This window comes from Mangifera indica, chromosome 14 (assembly GCF_011075055.1).
Source record: "Mangifera indica cultivar Alphonso chromosome 14, CATAS_Mindica_2.1, whole genome shotgun sequence".
NCBI classification, from domain to species: domain Eukaryota; kingdom Viridiplantae; phylum Streptophyta; class Magnoliopsida; order Sapindales; family Anacardiaceae; genus Mangifera; species Mangifera indica.
In genome coordinates, this window is record NC_058150.1 from 14307802 (window position 1) to 14326419 (window position 18618).

The following is an 18618-nucleotide window of genomic DNA, read 5'->3' on the forward strand; positions in this document are numbered from 1 at the left end:
AAACATCTCATGTAACATTAAATGGAGTACTAGAGAATCTTAGTCCAGAATAATTGTGTGTGTAGATTAATATTCTTTGCTACCAAACTATGACTCTTTTATTAAATTATTAATTTTTGCAGTGCATGAAATTTACTTAACGGTAACAAGTTGTTGTCTAGGCTTTACATATTAAAATCAATCAAACAATCATCCGATAAAGAGAAAGCATCTACAATTTATTCTAATTGCTTTAAAACAGAGTTACATTTAGTAATGTTAATATTATTTCAATATCACATCTATCATTACAATGATTTTTTTTTTGTTAATAAATTCATATATAATTCTTACAAGAAAGTAATGAGTTTATATATCAAGATTTTTATCTCTAAAAGAAATTCTTCTAAGATACTTATTTTTAAGACAAATCCTACTAACATTCTTATTTTACAAAGAAATCATAAAACATTCTTATTTTAAAAGGAAATCATAAAGGGACTTTCATGAATTAAGCCCATGTCGCTTTTGAGCCTGGGGTAATAATACCTGGCCTGCCTGCTAACCAAGCAACCAGACCTGTGTGCATCTGCGTCACACCATATAGACGAACTCCCAATTTTCAACATAGACCAAACCCAAACGTTGTAAATCTCACATTTTATGGCTAATAGCAGCTAGCTTCTGAATCTCCACGGAAGTTTCATCACTCATGCCTTGTCCATAAGCGGATTATATATTATTGACAATCAATTTCTTTTTTTCGTTTTAACTAATTAATCTGCCTGTAATCAAGAAGATGAGGCGATAATTCAAGAATTACAGATAAAGGAAACTTGAAGAATACAAGAGTCGACTTTTTATGAGCCGTCCATAAATTAAAGTGAAAGATTTTACCGAGGGAAATATTCTTTTACCAAATTCTAAACAAATCTAGAGATGTTGCTTCAACGAAAATTAATCTTGCATAATTTACATATCCCACGTTTATTATCTAAATATCAAGGTTCTCATTTAGAATTTAGCTTTTCAACCAACACCTAAAACGGTCGAGGATCGACACATATATAATTTAAGGAATCCCTAAAAGAAAAAGGTATAGCACAGTAAAAATTAGGTTGCTTAATGAAGTTTTAAACATTCCCTTATGGGTAGGGCTGGATTTGATCTCAAACATTTGAGTTGGAATCGGATGAGCTAAGTTCAAGCTAAGCATTGAACCATTTTCATAAATGAGCAAAAACTGAGAAAATCCGAACATTCAAATTTGTGTCGGTTTGGATTAAACTCATAATTAAATTGTTACAAGTTAAGTTTAAGTTTTAATTCATCAATTTTGAACTAAATCTATTGGATTCAATCTACTAAGTTCAAAGAATCCCCACAAGAAAACGGTATAGCACAATAAAAATTAAGTTGCTTAACAAGTTTCAAAAATTACCTAATAGGTAGAGTTGATTTGATCCCATTTGTTTGAATTTAGATTGAATGAGCTATGTTTAAACCAAGTATTGGACTCATTTTTATAAATGAGTAGAGTCTGAGTAAATCTGAATATTCAAGTTTGTGTCGATTCAAATTAAATTTAAAGTTAAATTTTAATCAAGCTAAGTTCAAATCCCGACTCGTTGATCTTAAATTGATTCTTTTGGATTCAAACTGATTTTGAACACGGTCTTATTTGAACTTGACTTAAATCAAATATAACACTACTAATATGAGGAGTTTTTATTCTTCATTAAGGGGGTAAATGCTAACCCAGAAGTTAACAAAATAAACATGAATTAGTCATAACTAGCACACTATTCTTTTAATTACATGTCTTATATATCTAGCTTTTAACTTAGGCTAAACTTTCAATTATGTAATGTTACCAAAGGAAGTAAGAAATCTGCATTTTCTTTACACACTTCATTTATCACATGTAATAGTCGTAAGCTTTAATGTTTTTACTTTCAATTTAGGCATGCTACTTAGACACTTTTTGACTAGTCATTTGATTAGAGGTGGATCCAATGTGAGTTAGTTTAGATCAAATCCATGGCTCAACTCAAGCTAGTCGATTTTGAGTTGAAACTTTAATTTGATATCTCAACTCAAGATCAATTCGTTTTTTCATCTAATAACACAATCTATCCAGTCGATAAAATTATTTATTCAGTTAATAACCCTCTAGTGATACTATGCACTAATTTGAACAGATTTGAATTTGAACTTGAGCTAAATATCATGATTTTAATCCAAGATCAAGTTAGCGTAAATAGAATCCACCCCTACATTTTGACTACAAACAGTTAGAAAATATCTTGTATCACAAATAGTCCTACATTAATTTTCAGTATAAATACACCTAAGTGTCTATTCTTTGCTTCATCCAACTGTCTTCAAATTAGTCTACAAATAGATTTTCTCATATTCTCTAGCTTTTATTGCCCCTATTTCCATGGCAACCAAACCAATTGTTTCCTCTATAATCTTTCTCTTTATTGCATTCCTTAACCAATCAGCAACAGCAGCATACAATGTGGTGACTTATGGTGCAAAACCAGAGGGCAAAGCAGACTCAACTCAGTCTCTTCTCAAGGCGTGGGCTGCTACTTGTGGCTCAGCTCAGGCCTCGACATGTTATATCCCAAGAGGAAGGTACTTGGTTAAGGCAATGTAGTTTAGAGGGCCATAATAGATGGAACGATTTAGCTCCAATGGATTACCAAGTCAAACTGTTTTTCTTTTTTTTTGTTCAGTTTGGTTGGAAATTTTTCAAACCCGTTTTCAGTTTAGTTCGAAAAAAGTTTAAAAGTGCACCAAACATAACCATACACACCCCTAGGATTCTCTCTTAGAATTGAGGCTTTGCTTATTAAGGAGCTAACATTTTTTTCTCTGTGCGATTGCAGTCGATAACATTTAATTGGGCAAATAACATCCAAATTAATGGCTTATCAATTGGTCCTGGCACCAGGAACTTGCTTATGAACAACATCAAATGTGGCCCCGGACATGGTATAAGGTAATTGTGTTACATGGATAAACATAACTAAATATGATCAGTTAAATTAAATATAAGGTTTGTACAAATACGAACTAGAGAGCTCCTGAAATTCACTTGAATTTTAATGATTAATCTTGCTTTTCTAAAATCTATCTAAATAACAGCTTTAAATGGATGAAGTTATTGTGTTAAGGCTTTGGAAAGGGAATCTAATTATTATATCATAGGTTATTGAACCCCTCAAATATTGTTCAGCCACCGGGAACTTGCTCATGAACAATATCAAATGCGGCCCACCACATGGTATAACGTAATTGTGTAGATAAATTTGCATGAATACAATGTATTCTGCAGTATCTTCGCAAGGTTATTGATTTAGCAGTTTAAAGGAATACGAACGATATCTTTTGAATCGGTAAACTCCAGAAATTCACTTGTATCGTAGTGATCAGTTTCCATCCTAAAACCTCTTTAAATGACCATGTTTAATAAATAAAGTTGTTGTGTTAAGGCTATTGAAGCCACTCAAAAGTCAACTTGATGTTATTTGCCCATATTATAATTGTTAAAAAGCATAAGTTTTTCCATTCAGTCTGATTCTAAATTATTTGGTTCGATCTTATTCTGATTTAATCTGATTTTGATTCAATTTTTTTTTCTTTTGATATTACAATTATTTTTTCTTTTGAGATTGCAATGTAATACTACAAATTGTATAACATTTAGTCAATAATATTATTTAGTTTATAACTAAATTCATAATTCTTCATGGTATTAGAGCAGCCAATAACCTTTTGTATTTCTCAATTTTAAAATTGTCTTTTTCCCCAAAAATCTAATTTTTTTTTCAATTTTGAAAAACTACTATTCCCTCCAAGTCTCAATTTTTTTATGTTCTTGTCATTCACGATTTATAAAGTCTGATTGTCAATAATACATGACCTCCACCAATGTTTCTTCTTGATGTTACTCCTAATCTGGCTCATTTTCATGGGTTGCAAGTTGATAGATTAGTTCTAACTTGGATTAAATCTATGGTATCACCTACTATTGTTTAGTCATTGTGGCTACCTTGTGTTACTACTATTAAAGCATGGTCTTTACTTGATCGACGTCTAAATCTAGTTTTTGGGATTCATCTTTGAATCATCCATGACCAGTTATGCACTCTCTAAAAAACTTATTAATAGACAATGGTTGATTATCTCATTGATGTTAAGTCCATATTTAACTCACTTGCTACAGTTAGATTTCCTACTCCAAATACTGATTTCACTAAATATGTTGTTAATGGCTTAGGCCTTGAGTATCAATCCTTTATCACCTCTCTACATTTTTTTCCGTCCATCACCTTTGATAAACTATATGCTCCCCTCTTTTGTGAAAAGCACCTTCAAAAGAAATACTCTAGTATGTCTTCTTTAGTTATTATTATGGTTGTTGCTCAATCCTTCTCACAATCATCGCATTCATCCAAATCTTCTTGCAAGTGCAACTTTCATGGTCAAAATACATGTGGGCGTAGGCGTGGTCATGGTAGTGATGGTCAATCTACTCCTCACTAACAATCACAACCTTCATATCAGCCTTTTTTACTTCTGACACCAACTAGTGCTCTTTCTTGAGGTGTTTGTCAGATTTGTGATCAACATGAGCACTTCGCTCATGTTGTCCATAGTAAGAAAATTTTGTCTACATAACAAATTCAGTGACCACTCATTTTGTTGTTATGTTTGTGTGTAATATATTGATATTACTCAAATTAGGTTCCAGACTCTAAGGCTACACTTCACATGATGTAACATCCCTCTCCAGATATATACCCTTATATGAAATATGATTCGAAAAGACTATTAGCTCTCCTACATGCCCTGTTATATACCTTTACTTATAAGACATCCAAAAAAATACGTGAGTGAATACACTTAGTATATTGGCGACCTTTCAACACCTAAAATATTATGTAAAGTTGATAAACCTAGTGTTCCATTTGTGAATTTGGATATGGTCACAACTCGACACCCTCATGCCTTAACATAGGCCACCCACAAAGGTTACTAAAGCCTAAGTTGAAATTTGCATATTTGATGTCCTAGTAAAAGCATAAAATACTTTATATGTCACTATCTATTGTGCCTTGTGCACATGTCATATGTCATGTTAGGCTAGCTAACTAGGACACCTTGGTCACATGAAAAGATCTAGTAGCAGTCCCTCCCTTACCATATACGTTAGTCATGAAATTATTATCTAAACCATCTTAGGATAACCTCTACCACAAGTAGACACCCTCATGCCTTGACATAGGCCACCCACAAAGGTTACTAAGGCCTAAGTTGAAATCTGCATATCTGATGTCTTAGTAAAAGCATAAAATACTTTATATGTCACTATCTATTGTGCCTTGTGCACATGTCATATGCCCTGTTAGGCTAGCTAACTAAGACACCCTAGTCACATGAAAAGATCTAGTAGCAGTCCCTCTCTTACCATATACGTTAGTCATGAAACTACTATCTAAACCATCTTAGGATAACCTCTACCACAAGTATATATGTGATGCATCTTGTTGACCATGTTAGAAAATATATGAAAACCATAATCCCTTACCATATACACTTAAACTGAACTGAACTGAATTGAATGGCTAATATGTCTTAGCACTAAGTACATGATGCATCTCTTAGGTATCCAACGCTATCACTTTCACGTATATCGTCACTTTCGCATATAATTGGTGGTTATCTAATTATATACCACTTTCCTTATCTTTTCTGATTTTCAATCAAGATCTGACTCAATCGGGATCTTGTGTTATCTTTTGCATTGTCAATCACTCTTTCTAATTCTAACTATCTTGTCTTTCTTACTAAAGTTTTTTATTCTTTTCTTTTTCTTCTTCTTCTTCCCCTTTTTGGCACTTGAACTAGCGGTAAAATAGTATTTTACTATTTACACGAGTGTGTGTCTAAGGTGCACCCATGTGTTTCTCTAATTAAATACGACATCTACTTTTGGTAAGTCACACTCGAGCATGTGTCTCATACCACACGGTTGTCTATGCCTTTCCTCAAAATGAGCAAGTGAAAATTGTGAAATTTTCTATTATATTTGAAGGATACACGGGCGTGCAAAATACCATACATGGCCATATGTCATGATCTAGAGATCACAAAGTCTACGAGTTATATGTTTTATCTAACTATCTTTTAGTTATCAATGTATAAACTATGTTTTCTCTAACTATTTTTTAGTTATCAATGTATAAACTAGCTCCAAAACATATTTTTGATCTTCCCAACTCAATTTAGAGTACTTATAACCATATTAATATACATAACGTGAATTATTCCAACCATCATCACCATTAACCTATTGTGTTAGTCTAAATTTCAGATTTTTAGAACCCCAATCAAGGATCCACCACAAATAACATATATGCATAATTAGTAAAACATTCAAAGGCATGAAATCACTTAGGTTAGCAAGCCATAATACTCACATTTATTCATCAATCCCTTTGATCACATATATATACATATAATATTGAATAACTATGTAACTAACAAATATCTCTCATTCATAAGCATCACAATGGACTCAACATCTCAATCAATCATTAAATAAGATGGATTCTTATGACAATGAGCCAAAAAGCCATCCTATTTACTTGATTTACAACATACAAGCTATCTTTGCATGGCTACAAGAAATTCTCACAATCAACAACTTTCTTTAGTGACCAAGAACCTCTCTTTTGTCTCTTTTTTTTTTTTTTGTTTGTGCAGTTAGAGTGTGAAAAGAATAATGAAAAAAAATAGATTTCACTTCTTTTATTTTGCCTTCTTGACATAACATACAAACGTATGTCTTGTCACACTACTATGGAAATCCTTCAATTTTAGTACGATTTTGATCTTATCTCAAAGTCAAATTTTGCTAATAATACACAACTATGTATACCCCTACACACGAGCATATATCACTTTGAAAAACATTAATTAACTCAATTAAAAGTAAAAAAAAAAGATTATAATGCCTTTAGGCTTACCTGTGGATGTTACACAAGACATCTAACGCTTTCATCTTATCCTCTCCTTAACCTCACACTAGTATGTCTCTTGTAATTGTTGGAAATGGTCTATCTAAATCTTCTTATTCTTTGGTTCTCTTATCTTATATGTTGTGTGTCTCATTGTTACATAAAAATTTGTTGTTCATAAATAAATTCACCTCTAACACTAATTTTGTTTGTCTTCTTGACTCATCTGATTTTGTGATTAAGGATAAACAAATAAGACAAATTCCTTTCTCTAGTCACAATAGTAATAGTCTCTATCAATTGACTCTTCCCGTCATTGTAGTCTATTCATCTGTTTGTGTCTCATCTAATGTTTGGCATCGTTGTCTAGGTTATCCATCCTCTGCAATGCTTAAGGTTGTACTTACTAATAGGCATTGTCTACATCCTTTATCTATCTGTCAAGTATGTCCACTTAGTAAAAACCATTGACTCCTTTTTATCTAACAGACTTACACTACTTGAAGCCTCTCTCGAGCTTCTTCACCTTGATGTATATAGTCTTGTTCATGTTCTATTATTTCTTATTTTAGATATTATTTGTCGATTATTGATGATTTTAGTTTGTATACATGGGTATACCTTATAAATAGAAAATTTGATGTTATTGTTGTCTTTGTTAAATTTAAATTAATAATAGAAAAACTTCTCTCCTATTCTATTCAAATTATCCATTCTGATAGTGATGGTGAATTTAATAATAAAATATTTCGTTCTTTTCTTGAGTCACATGGTATTACATATCAAATGTCTTGTCCAAACACTCTTGTTCAAAATGATATTGTAAAGAGGAAACATCATGGCATAAAGGAAAATGGACTTTGTCTTTTATTACAAGCTAACTACCCCCTACCCTTCGGGTGGCGGCATTTTCTACTGTTGCATTTTTAATTAGCACACCATTGCTCAAGAATAGGAGTCCCTTTGAAGCTCTTTTTAAGTGTTCCTGTTTCACAAGCTTTTGGTTGTGTTTGCCACCCTTTCTTTAGTTTTACTGCTATACATAAATTGACACCTCGATCTATTCTTTGTTTTTTTTTCTTGGGGTATGATGTTTCACATCATAGGTATTGTTGTCTCTATGTGCCCACTGGTCGTGTCTACATCTCTTATCATGTGATGTTTCATTAAACCATCTTTCTTAGATATATTGTTTCTTCATCCTCGAAGCCTCATTCAAGTTTTCTTATTGTTAGTTCCTTTTACGGTTGTTCAAATCTCCAATATGAGAGGCCCACATCTATCTAGTTTATCTGTTATGCCATCATATACAGTCTAACAACAATTCTTTACCACTACTAAAGTCTACTAGTTCTTCCAATTCATCCTTAGTTGCTCATGTCACTTTAGAGACATCTATATCTAATAGATCTAAAACACCACTTCCAAGCCTAAGTTTTGAAGAATCAATGAAATTATGACTTTTTCTCCTCATATCTTTCTTTAGGCTCTTACTATCAAAACATTTAATCTTGCCTTCCATGAGCTCATCACCCTCAAATAAGCTTAATCCTTTCCACATTAGCATCAGGCGATGAGTGAGGAATATGATGTTCTTATGAGAAACAACACTTTGGTTCTTATTTTGCCATCTACTCAATAGAATTTGGTCAATTGTCATTAGGTTTAAAAGGGCAAACGTCACGCTGATAAGTCTGTTAAGTGGTATAAGGCTCATTTGGTTGCAAGGGTTTTCATTAGTAAGCTAGTGTGGTTTTTGCTAAAATATTTAATCTTGTTGTCAAGCTTACTACTATTTGTACAATTCTTGCTCTTACCACCATGTTTGACTAGCCATTATGTTAGCTTGATGTTAAGAATATCTTTCTTTAAGAGTATCTCACTAGAGAAGTATTCATAAAGCAACCTCTCGGTTTCATCGACCTTGGCTACCATCTTATGTTTTTTGCCTTATTAAGGTTATATATGGCCCTTAACAGACACCTCAAACATGATATCATTAGTTGTACTCATTTTTACTATAGGTTTATTAATAGTCAATCTGATCCCTTACTATTCATTCATCGTACCTATACTTCAGTTATGATTTTGTTTATTTATGTGAATGATTTGGTTGTTACTGGTTCTAGTTCATTGGTTATTATAAATTGTATTACTACCTTATGTTCTGCCTTTGTTTGTCAGGATTTAGGTACCCTCAGCTTCTTCCTTAGTATGGAAGTTGTTCAACAATCCACCATTTTGCATATATCTCAACGTTACTACATGGTAGATCTGCATAGATGTTTCCAACTTGACTTTTGCATTCCTTATGCTACCTCATTTGCTGGTTCCAAGGCATTACCATATATTCATAATGTCTCATTTTTGAACGTTACACTATATCATAGCATGGTTGGAGGTCTTCAATATCTTACTCTCACTCAATCTAATATCATATTTGTTGTCAATTAGGTCATTCAACGATTATCTGCACTTACTCACAAAGACATATGGACAATCAAGAGCATTTTTTCGTGTCTAAAGGGCACTCCGTTTCATGGCCTTACATTTCATTATGACTCTAGTCTTTATCTCCTTATGATTCATATTTGATCTAATTATGATTAATTTGGTTTGATCTGATTCTGATTTGATATTGTTATGATTTGGTGTATACTATAAATTGTACAACTTTTAGTCAATAATGTTATTCAGTTTATAACACATTTCTTAGTTCTTCAATAACTAGGTCATTATATTCAAGCTTGATAGATTTGTTTCGGTTGTGGTAGCACTGGCAATCTAGCAAGGAGCTTTAAAGAAGATGGAGTCAAAAACATAAAACTAACAAATGCAGTGTTCACAAGGTCAGATAACGGAGTTTGAATCAAGTCATGAGTAAGACCCAGCACTAGTTTCGTGAGAAATGTTGTGTTTGAAAATATCATAATGAGCAAAGTGAAGAACCCCATTATAATTGATCAAAACTACTACCTTCACACACTAAGATGCCCTTATCAGGTGGCCAAATAAATGCAACTTCAATACGTTATTTCAATATTTTTAAGGAATATTTTTATGTATTCCAAATTGTAAACAAAAAACTTACTAGTTGATTATAGATGTGTACATTTTTTTTTGGAATATGTGTTTTGCTTTATAATATTTCATGAAGATTCTTTGAGTTTTATCTACCCTTTCAATTACTGCAAGATCAATTTTCAAATCCAGGCAAACTAGCTAAGTATTGTCCCCTTTTGGATTAAGATAACACAATATTGGTTTTTGAACTTCACATAAGACTTTTTCATCTAGAGGTGGATCCAAGACAAGCCAGTTTGATGAAATCAAGCTAGAAGTTCAAGTCAAGTAAGTCCTCAAAAATTCATCAACATGATTCATTTTCATTAGCAACTTTTTCATCTCCAATTATTCTTCTTCTTCATCTTTGATGACCTTTCTTTTTATTCTCTAGCGTTTTTCAATGACTCATTGTCAACTTAAACAGGACGTTCTAGATTTGAGTTTAAGCTAAACTCTACTCAAGCTCAACACAACTCAAGTCCACCTTACTATCATCCAAAATGCATTAGACCTAAACCTTATAAATTAATTCGGATGCTCATTCACTAATCATATCATGTAACATTAGTTGTGGTAACAAAACTATGTATACACACTTTTTATACATAATTTAGATACACAGATAATGTGTCATCATATGATTTGATGATTTTAAATTAAAGATAAAATAATACTCAATTAAATGATGATACATCATCTATATATCAAAAATGTGTTTACATAACATTACTCATTAATTTTCGTAATGCATGAAATTGAACTAGCAATAACAAAAGTTGTTGTCTTAGCCAAATGTATTAGAGAATAAATGGAATCAATAAAGAAAATTAATAAAAAATCATATAGTAAAAGGGAAAGTATGTTTGATTAATCTTTGTTCACCCAAAACAGGATTACATTTCGATATTGCCTTACCTCTCATATTAAATGTATTTACCAATGAATTCTTATATTATTTAGACAAAAGAATAATGTATTTGTGTAGGATTCTTGTCCCTAAGGAAAATCTTTCTAGGATTCGTACTCCTACTAAGACAAACCCAACTAGGATTCATATTGTTAAAAGAATTCATAGAGTAGAGTTAAGCTTAAACCACTTAGGATCCTGAGGTAACCGGGGAGCAAGCCCTCTGCCCATTGAAGAAGCAGTGGGACGTGTATGTGTCTGTATCATATCTTATGGATGACGTGGTCGCCAAATCCAATTGCAAAGGATGTCAGTCTCACGTTTCATGGTTGATAGCAGCTAGCTGGCAGTTTGTGAGCTTTCTCATAGGAAGTTTCATAACTTATGCTTTGTTCATAAGCGGATAATATAAATTGACATTATTTGTGTTTGTTTTTACTAATTAATCTTACTGTAATCAAAGAGATTAGGTGATAGTCAAAGAATTTCTGATAAAGAAATCTTGAACAAAACAAGAGTCAACCTCTCATGAGCCATCCATAAATTAAGGTGAAAGATTTTACAGAGGACAATGTTCTTTTACATGATTCTTAACCAATCAAGAGATGCTGCTTCAACGAAAATTAATCTTGCATAATTTATAAATTCCACTATTGCCATCTGAATATCAAGGTTCTCACATTTAGAATTTAGCTACATATATAATTCAAAGAATCCCTAAAGGAAAAAGGTATAGCACAGTTAAAAAAAAAAATTAGGTTGCCTAGTGAAGTTTCAAACATTCCCTGATAGGTCAGGCTGGATTTAATCTTAGATTTTCGAGTTCGAATCAAATAAGCTAAGTTTGAGTTAAGTATTAGACTGTTCTAATAGACGAGGAGAGTTTGAGTAAATCCAAACATTTAAGTTTGTGTCAATTCCAATTGAATCCAAAATTAAATTACTATCAAACTAAGTTAGAGTTTCAACTCATCAATCTCAAACTATTTCTTTTGAATTCAAGCTGCTAAGTTCAAAGAATCCTTTAAAGAAAAAGATATAGGACACAAAAAATTAAGTTGTAAAATGAAGTTTCAAACATTTCATGATGGGTAGGGGTAGATTTGATCCCACCTTTGGCATTTAAATTGGATGAGCTAAGTTCGAGTTTAAGTACTACACCATTTTCGTAAACAAGCAGAGTATAAGGAAATCCAAACATTCAAGTTTGTGTTAGTCTATATTGAATTCAAAATTAAATTATTATCAAGTTAAGTTCGAAATTCAATTTGTCAATTTCAAACTGATTTTTTTATATTCAAATTGTTTTTAAATAGGATAATATTTGAATTCAGTCAGGATCGAATCCAACTATACTGGTAGGAGGAGTTTTTATTCTTTATTAAGGGTGATGATCTCGAAGTAGATAAAATAAACCTAAATTAGTAATAATTACTTGCACACGATTCTTTTAATCGCATGTCTTATATGTCTAGCTTTACCTTAGGCTAAACTTTCAATTATCTCATGTTACCAAAGGAAGTAAGAAATATCTGCGTTTTCTGTACACACTTCTTTTATCACATGTAAGTGGCAAGCTTTAATGTTTTTACTTTCAAATTAGACATGCTACTTAGATACTTTTTTAATAGTTATTTGATTAGTGGTGGATCCGATTCGAATTGGTTCAAATCGAATCTATGGCTTATCTCAAACAAGTCGATTTCGAATTGAAACCTTAATTCGATAGCTTAGTGCGAGACCAACTTATTTTTTCATCCAATAATATTGTTTATCAAGTCAACAAAATTGTTCACCTTCCAACAATATTGTTCACCTTACTAGTAGCTCTTGAGTAATATTATATACCAGTTCGAACGAATTTGAATTTGAGCTCGAACTGGAAATACTGACTTTGATTTGAGCTTGAACCAGATTGGGTGGATTCCATCCTTTTATTTGATTACAAACAGTAGAAAATATCTTGTATCACAAATAGTCCTACATTAATTTTCAGCATGAATACACCTAACTGTCTCTTCTTTGTTTCATCCAACTGCTTCAAATTAGTCTACAACTTGATTGTGTCATATTCTCTAGCTTTTATTGTCTCTATTTCCATGGCAACCAAGCCTATTGTTTCCTCTATAATCTTTCTCATTATTACATTCCTTGACAATCAGCGACTGCAGCATACAATGTGGTAACCTATGGTGCAAAACCAGACCGCAAAACAGACTCAACTCGGTCTTTTCTCAAGGCGCGGGCTGCTACTTGTGGCTCAGCTTAGGCCTCGACATTTTATATCCCAAGAGGAAGGTTCTTGGTTAAGGCAATGGAGTTTAGAGGGCCATGCAAGAATAGAATTACAGTTCAAATAGATGGCACGATTATAGCTCCTAGTAATTACCGTGCACTTGGAAACTCCAAGCACTGGATTTTGTTCGGAAAAGTTGATAATCTTGCTGTCATTGGTGTCAATCTTGTTGCAAAGGGTGCTGGGTTCTGGGATTGCTCGAAATTCAGAAAGAGCTGCCCAGTTGAAGTTAGGATAAGTTTTACAAACAATGTTATATGTACTTATTTTTTAATACATAAATAAATATATATATGATGAGTTATTAAATTATTGGATATTACTTAATCTTTAATTTAAAATCATCCAATCACCTGATAATGTATACTCATTCATATACTAGGTACACATAATTTTATTAAGCTTGACAGGAGTCTCTCTTGAATTGAGGTTTTGCTTGTTAACAAGCTAAAACTTTTTCTCTGGGTGATTGCAATCGATAACATTCAATTGAGCAAAAAAAAATCCAGATTAATGGCTTGACATCAATCAATAGTCTGGCAACTCACCTTGTAATCAATAGTTGCAACAATGTGATAGTCCGAAATGTGAAGCTTATTGCTCCTGATTAAAGCCCTAACACAGATGGCATCCATGTTCAATCCTCCACCGGCTTTGTGATCACCGGTAGCATTCTTCAAACTGGAGATGATTGTATATCAATTGGTCCTGGCACTAGGAACTTGCTCATGAACAACGTCAAATGTGGCCCAGGCATGGTATAAGGTAATTGTGTATTATTTTGATAATCTATATTTTGATTATTTTATCAAAATTATTTTAAATTTTATTTTCAAGTTAACATGACAGAATAATCAAGACATGTAAAATTCTCATCCCTTCACCTAGAGAAACTCTAGCTATCTTCTCAAATATATATATATATACACAGAGAGAGAGAGAGAGAGAGAGAACAAATTCGAATTGAGTTAAATCTAAATAAAGGTTAATTTCATCTTGGCTTGAATTTTGAATAACCAACTCAAGACTGATTTCACCTCAATCAATTGATAAAGAGTTTGTTGAAAAGCCGCAGGAAAACTGCCAAAAAAGAAGAATTAAAGTCATTGAAGATGAAGTAGAAGAATCAACAAAGAATATGAAAACTTTTCGAAGAAGATAAATTAATCAACAAATATCCGACCATTTGCTATGATCAAGCTATGGCTATACTATACCTATTCGAACTCGACTCAGTCAAACAGAAAGTAGAATCCAACCATATATACAAAATCAAGAAGCTGCAGCAAATAGATTTAGGAAAGAATATAATTGTATAGTTGTATGACAATGTAGCCCATGTTGCTCCGCAATTTCTGTACATGTGGCTCATGATTCAAACAACTGTGTGAGTCTCTTTGTTGTTGTTGTCGTCTCTCCTCTGCCGAGAAGAGAGACAGCAGAAGGGAGGAAAAAAGGTGAAGATCATGGACAGAGAGGAAAGAAAAAAAACCCTAAAGAGGGGTGGGGTGTGGAGAGTAACTTTTTAAAATTAGAAAAGTTAAGGTTAAGGTAAAATTATTAATTTTTAAAATCTATGAAAAAATAAGATAAAATTATTTTTTTTAATATTACTGAAAAAATAACTGTTTTACTCTTAACTCTAACAAAAAATTCTAACACAAGTTATATGATAGATGAGTATTTAAATTTTGAAACATTGTGGGTAAATGTTTGAGAATAGACCACACCTTGGGTGGGAATAAGTCTTTTGACCATTTATTTATGCATGAATTAACTTATTCTCCTAAGTCCTATGTATTATATTTGTTTTAGCTATAAAATTTAAAAAAAACAAAAGAAGAAGAAAATAAGTGTTTTTTTTTTTCGATGACGATAAATAAAAATGAATTTAAGAATGATTTCTTATGAATTTACATATACATTAGTTTTCAAAAGGCTATCAATACCTGTTAAAAATAATTCTAAGGGTAGAATCTATCATAACAAATACAAGATTGATAAATAAAAGCCACTAAATTAATTTTTGTTTTAAAAGGAATAAGAAGAGTAGAGAACCAAGAGAAATTAAAACATCAGACTTTTAATTTCAATATAGTTAAATAAAATAATAAGTAGCACTGATAGGGGTTAGATTTGAGTTGAGCTTATTCATTTTTTATTGTTAACTCAACTCAAACAAACATCTAATGAGCTCAAGCCTAAAGAATTTTATTATTAAGTTTGAGTTCAAGTTTAGAGAGTATTCTACTAGTAAAGTTTGCAAACCAAAAAAATTTGAACGGGTTCAAATTATGTCAATTGATCATTACTTGTTACAATAACATGTTTTGGTTTATTTTGGTTTATTTTGGTTTGATTATATTATCAATCCAAACTTTACTCAATACTATAAATGAATTTGAGTTTAACTTCTTTCAAGTCAAGCCGTGTCTCGACTCGTTGTGTTTAATCTTATTTGCACAATATTCTGAGTCGGGATCATAGATGAATAAGTCAATGATTGTATAATTTCCTTATATACATAGATGAACAAGACAACTCTTACTAATGAAAATTAAAGTGCAAATTTTAAGCTCATAATATCCGTAGAATTGTTCGTATAAGGAATGAAATCATCCTTAAATAATGTCTTGATTATACAATGTATTCTAATGGTAATTATACTGATTAATTTTGGCAATACATGCAATAAACTGGTAATTAAAATTTTCCAAGATACATAAAAATATCATTTATTGGTTTATCTAATTGTTTTCATATAATTCAAAATCATTATTTATCCAAATTTCTCACTAAACTCTTCTATAAATTCTCTTCCATTCACACAATCATATTCATTATTTCATTACCAAAAACATTAATCATGGCAGCTTCCTCTTCATCCTCCATACTCTTCCTCACAATGATCATCTTCCTATTTCAATTATCAAATGCAGCATACAGCGTGGATGTAATGAGTTACGGTGCGAAACCGGACGGTAAGACTGACTCGACACAGGCATTTCTCGAGGCATGGTCATGGGCATGCAAGTCAGCAAATCCGGCGATGATCTACATCCCGGAAGGGACATTTTTTATAGGGGCAGCGGTGTTTGAGGGTCCATGCACAAGCAGAATAGGGTTCAAAATTGATGGAACCATAATGGCTCCATCAAACTATTGGAAACTTGGGGATTCAGGCCACTGGATTTTGTTCAGTAAAGTGTCTGGAATTTCAATCCAGGGTGGGATCATTGATGCAAAAGGGTCTGACTTTTGGGAATGCCGCAGAGGTGGACAAAATTGCCCTGCCGGTGCTAGGGTATGTTACTAAATCACTAACTTAAGCCAAATTTATTTGAAAATTAATAATATTTTATAAGTGCTATGTTTTTTATTGAAGAAAATGGCTTCATAAAAGAATCTATAGAAAACTTTGAAAATTATTAATTTTAGTATTTTTACATGTTCTCTTAAGATATTTATGTCTCTAATACATATACATATATATATATATATATATATATATATATATATATATATATAAAGAAATTTAATTAATTGTCATAAAGTATTTATTGAAATTTTAATTTTACAAAATCGTGTTTTAATACTTATAACAAATGTGGAGTTAAAGAATTCAGATTCGACTTCATAATCCTGCACACTAATGCATTTTGCCTTAGGGTTGTTCATCGGACTCATCTTTCAGAGATTTATCGGTTTGGTCGTCTGAGTCCCTGATATATCATGAGAATTTAATTGATAATGTGTTTTGATGCAGTCAATAGCATTTAGCTGGTCAAGAAACATTGTACTCAACGGCTTAAGATCGATCAACAGCCAGATATTTCATGTTGCGCTTAACCATTGCAACAATGTCAGCATTAAAAATGTGCAGATTACAGCCCCCGAAGACAGCCCAAACACGGATGGCATCCATATGCAAGCGTCGACCGGTGTTACGATCAGCAGTAGCAACATTGAGACTGGGGACGACTGTGTATCAATCGGTCAAGGGTCCAAGAATGTGTGGATTGAACAAGTTAGCTGTGGCCCTGGCCATGGAATTAGGTAATCATTCAAATCTTAAACATTTTCATCACGGAAATTATAATCTTCAAGCACCATTTGGTTGATTAATATTTATTTTTACAGTATTGGGAGCCTTGGCGACGATAAGAATGAAGACGGTGTCGAGGATATTACAGTAACAAATTCAGTTTTTACCGAAACTCAAAATGGAGTGAGAATCAAGTCATTTCCTAGAGAAAGCAATGGATATGCAAAGAACATCATCTTCAAAAACCTCACCATGAATAACGTACATAATCCTATCATCATTGATCAGAATTATTGCCCTGATCACAAGGGATGCCAACAGCAGGTAACAAATTGCATGCATGGCACCAATTAACCAATCTATAACTTTTTCCCTTAATAGAATGGGTGTGCAAAATCCTGGAACCGTCAGAAACCAACTTTCGGTTCTGATTCCTATTTTGAACCAACTTACCTAGATGGGTTCCAATTCAATTGATGCCCTTGTAAGGTTAAAAACTGCATGCCACCAATTAACCCCTTCCACTAGGAATCGGCCTACCAAATAGGTTTTGGTTGTGAAACCGGTCAGTTTAGTTTAAGTTCTTACTTTTTAAGACCCGTTCACCCTTCCAATTTAGAAGCACTGATTTTCTGATATTTTTCTGTTTGATCAGAATTCTGGAGTGACGATTAGTGGAGTGACATACAGTAACATAAAGGGAACTTCAGCAACAGCAGTGGCCATGAAATTCGATTGCTTATCGGGCAGTCCTTGCAGTGGAATCAAATTAGAAGACATAAACCTTAGTTATAAAGGCAAATCCTCCTCTTCGTATTGCAAAAATGCTCATGGGGGAGGCAGTGGAACGGTCATTCCAAGAAGTTGCCTATAGCTATAAATAAATTACTACCAACAGTACTTACATGTGTTTGTAATTTCTTTTTTTAAATATTGAAAATAAATTTTTATTAGTATAGAAAATAAATTTTAGGTCGTGTTTTATTTTCACAAGTTGTATTAGTGTAGAAAATAAATTCAACAAGCTCTTCTAAAATTTTATAAGAGCATATGTATATAAATCTAATTAAAGAAGTAGAAGACAGTATAGAAGATATATGCATTGTAGTATGGAAAGCAATGTTATGGACAAAAATTTGAGAAAACCATTTGCTTTTGACAATTTTGAGATGGGCATTTTCAAGAATAATGTGACAGTTAAAAATTATTCAATTACTTTTACTTAGACTTTGAAGAATAATTGAAAGCAAGCTTTTAGCCATCAATCAACAATGACTAAATTTTTTCAAAA

General features: G+C 32.4%; 1 protein-coding gene and 1 pseudogene across 1 annotated transcript; both read left to right on the forward strand.

Annotated features, from left to right (window-relative positions):
• Positions 1–2422: 2422 nt before the first annotated feature.
• On the forward strand, positions 2423–14046 carry LOC123195696 (annotated as a pseudogene).
• A 2102-nt stretch (positions 14047–16148) lies between these two features.
• On the forward strand, positions 16149–18201 carry LOC123195697 (polygalacturonase-like). Its single transcript, XM_044609505.1, has 4 exons — positions 16149–16586; positions 17049–17338; positions 17423–17651; positions 17983–18201. The coding sequence occupies exons 1-4, from the start codon at positions 16149–16151 to the stop codon at positions 18199–18201; spliced, it is 1176 nt and encodes a 391-aa protein (XP_044465440.1).
• Positions 18202–18618: the final 417 nt, after the last annotated feature.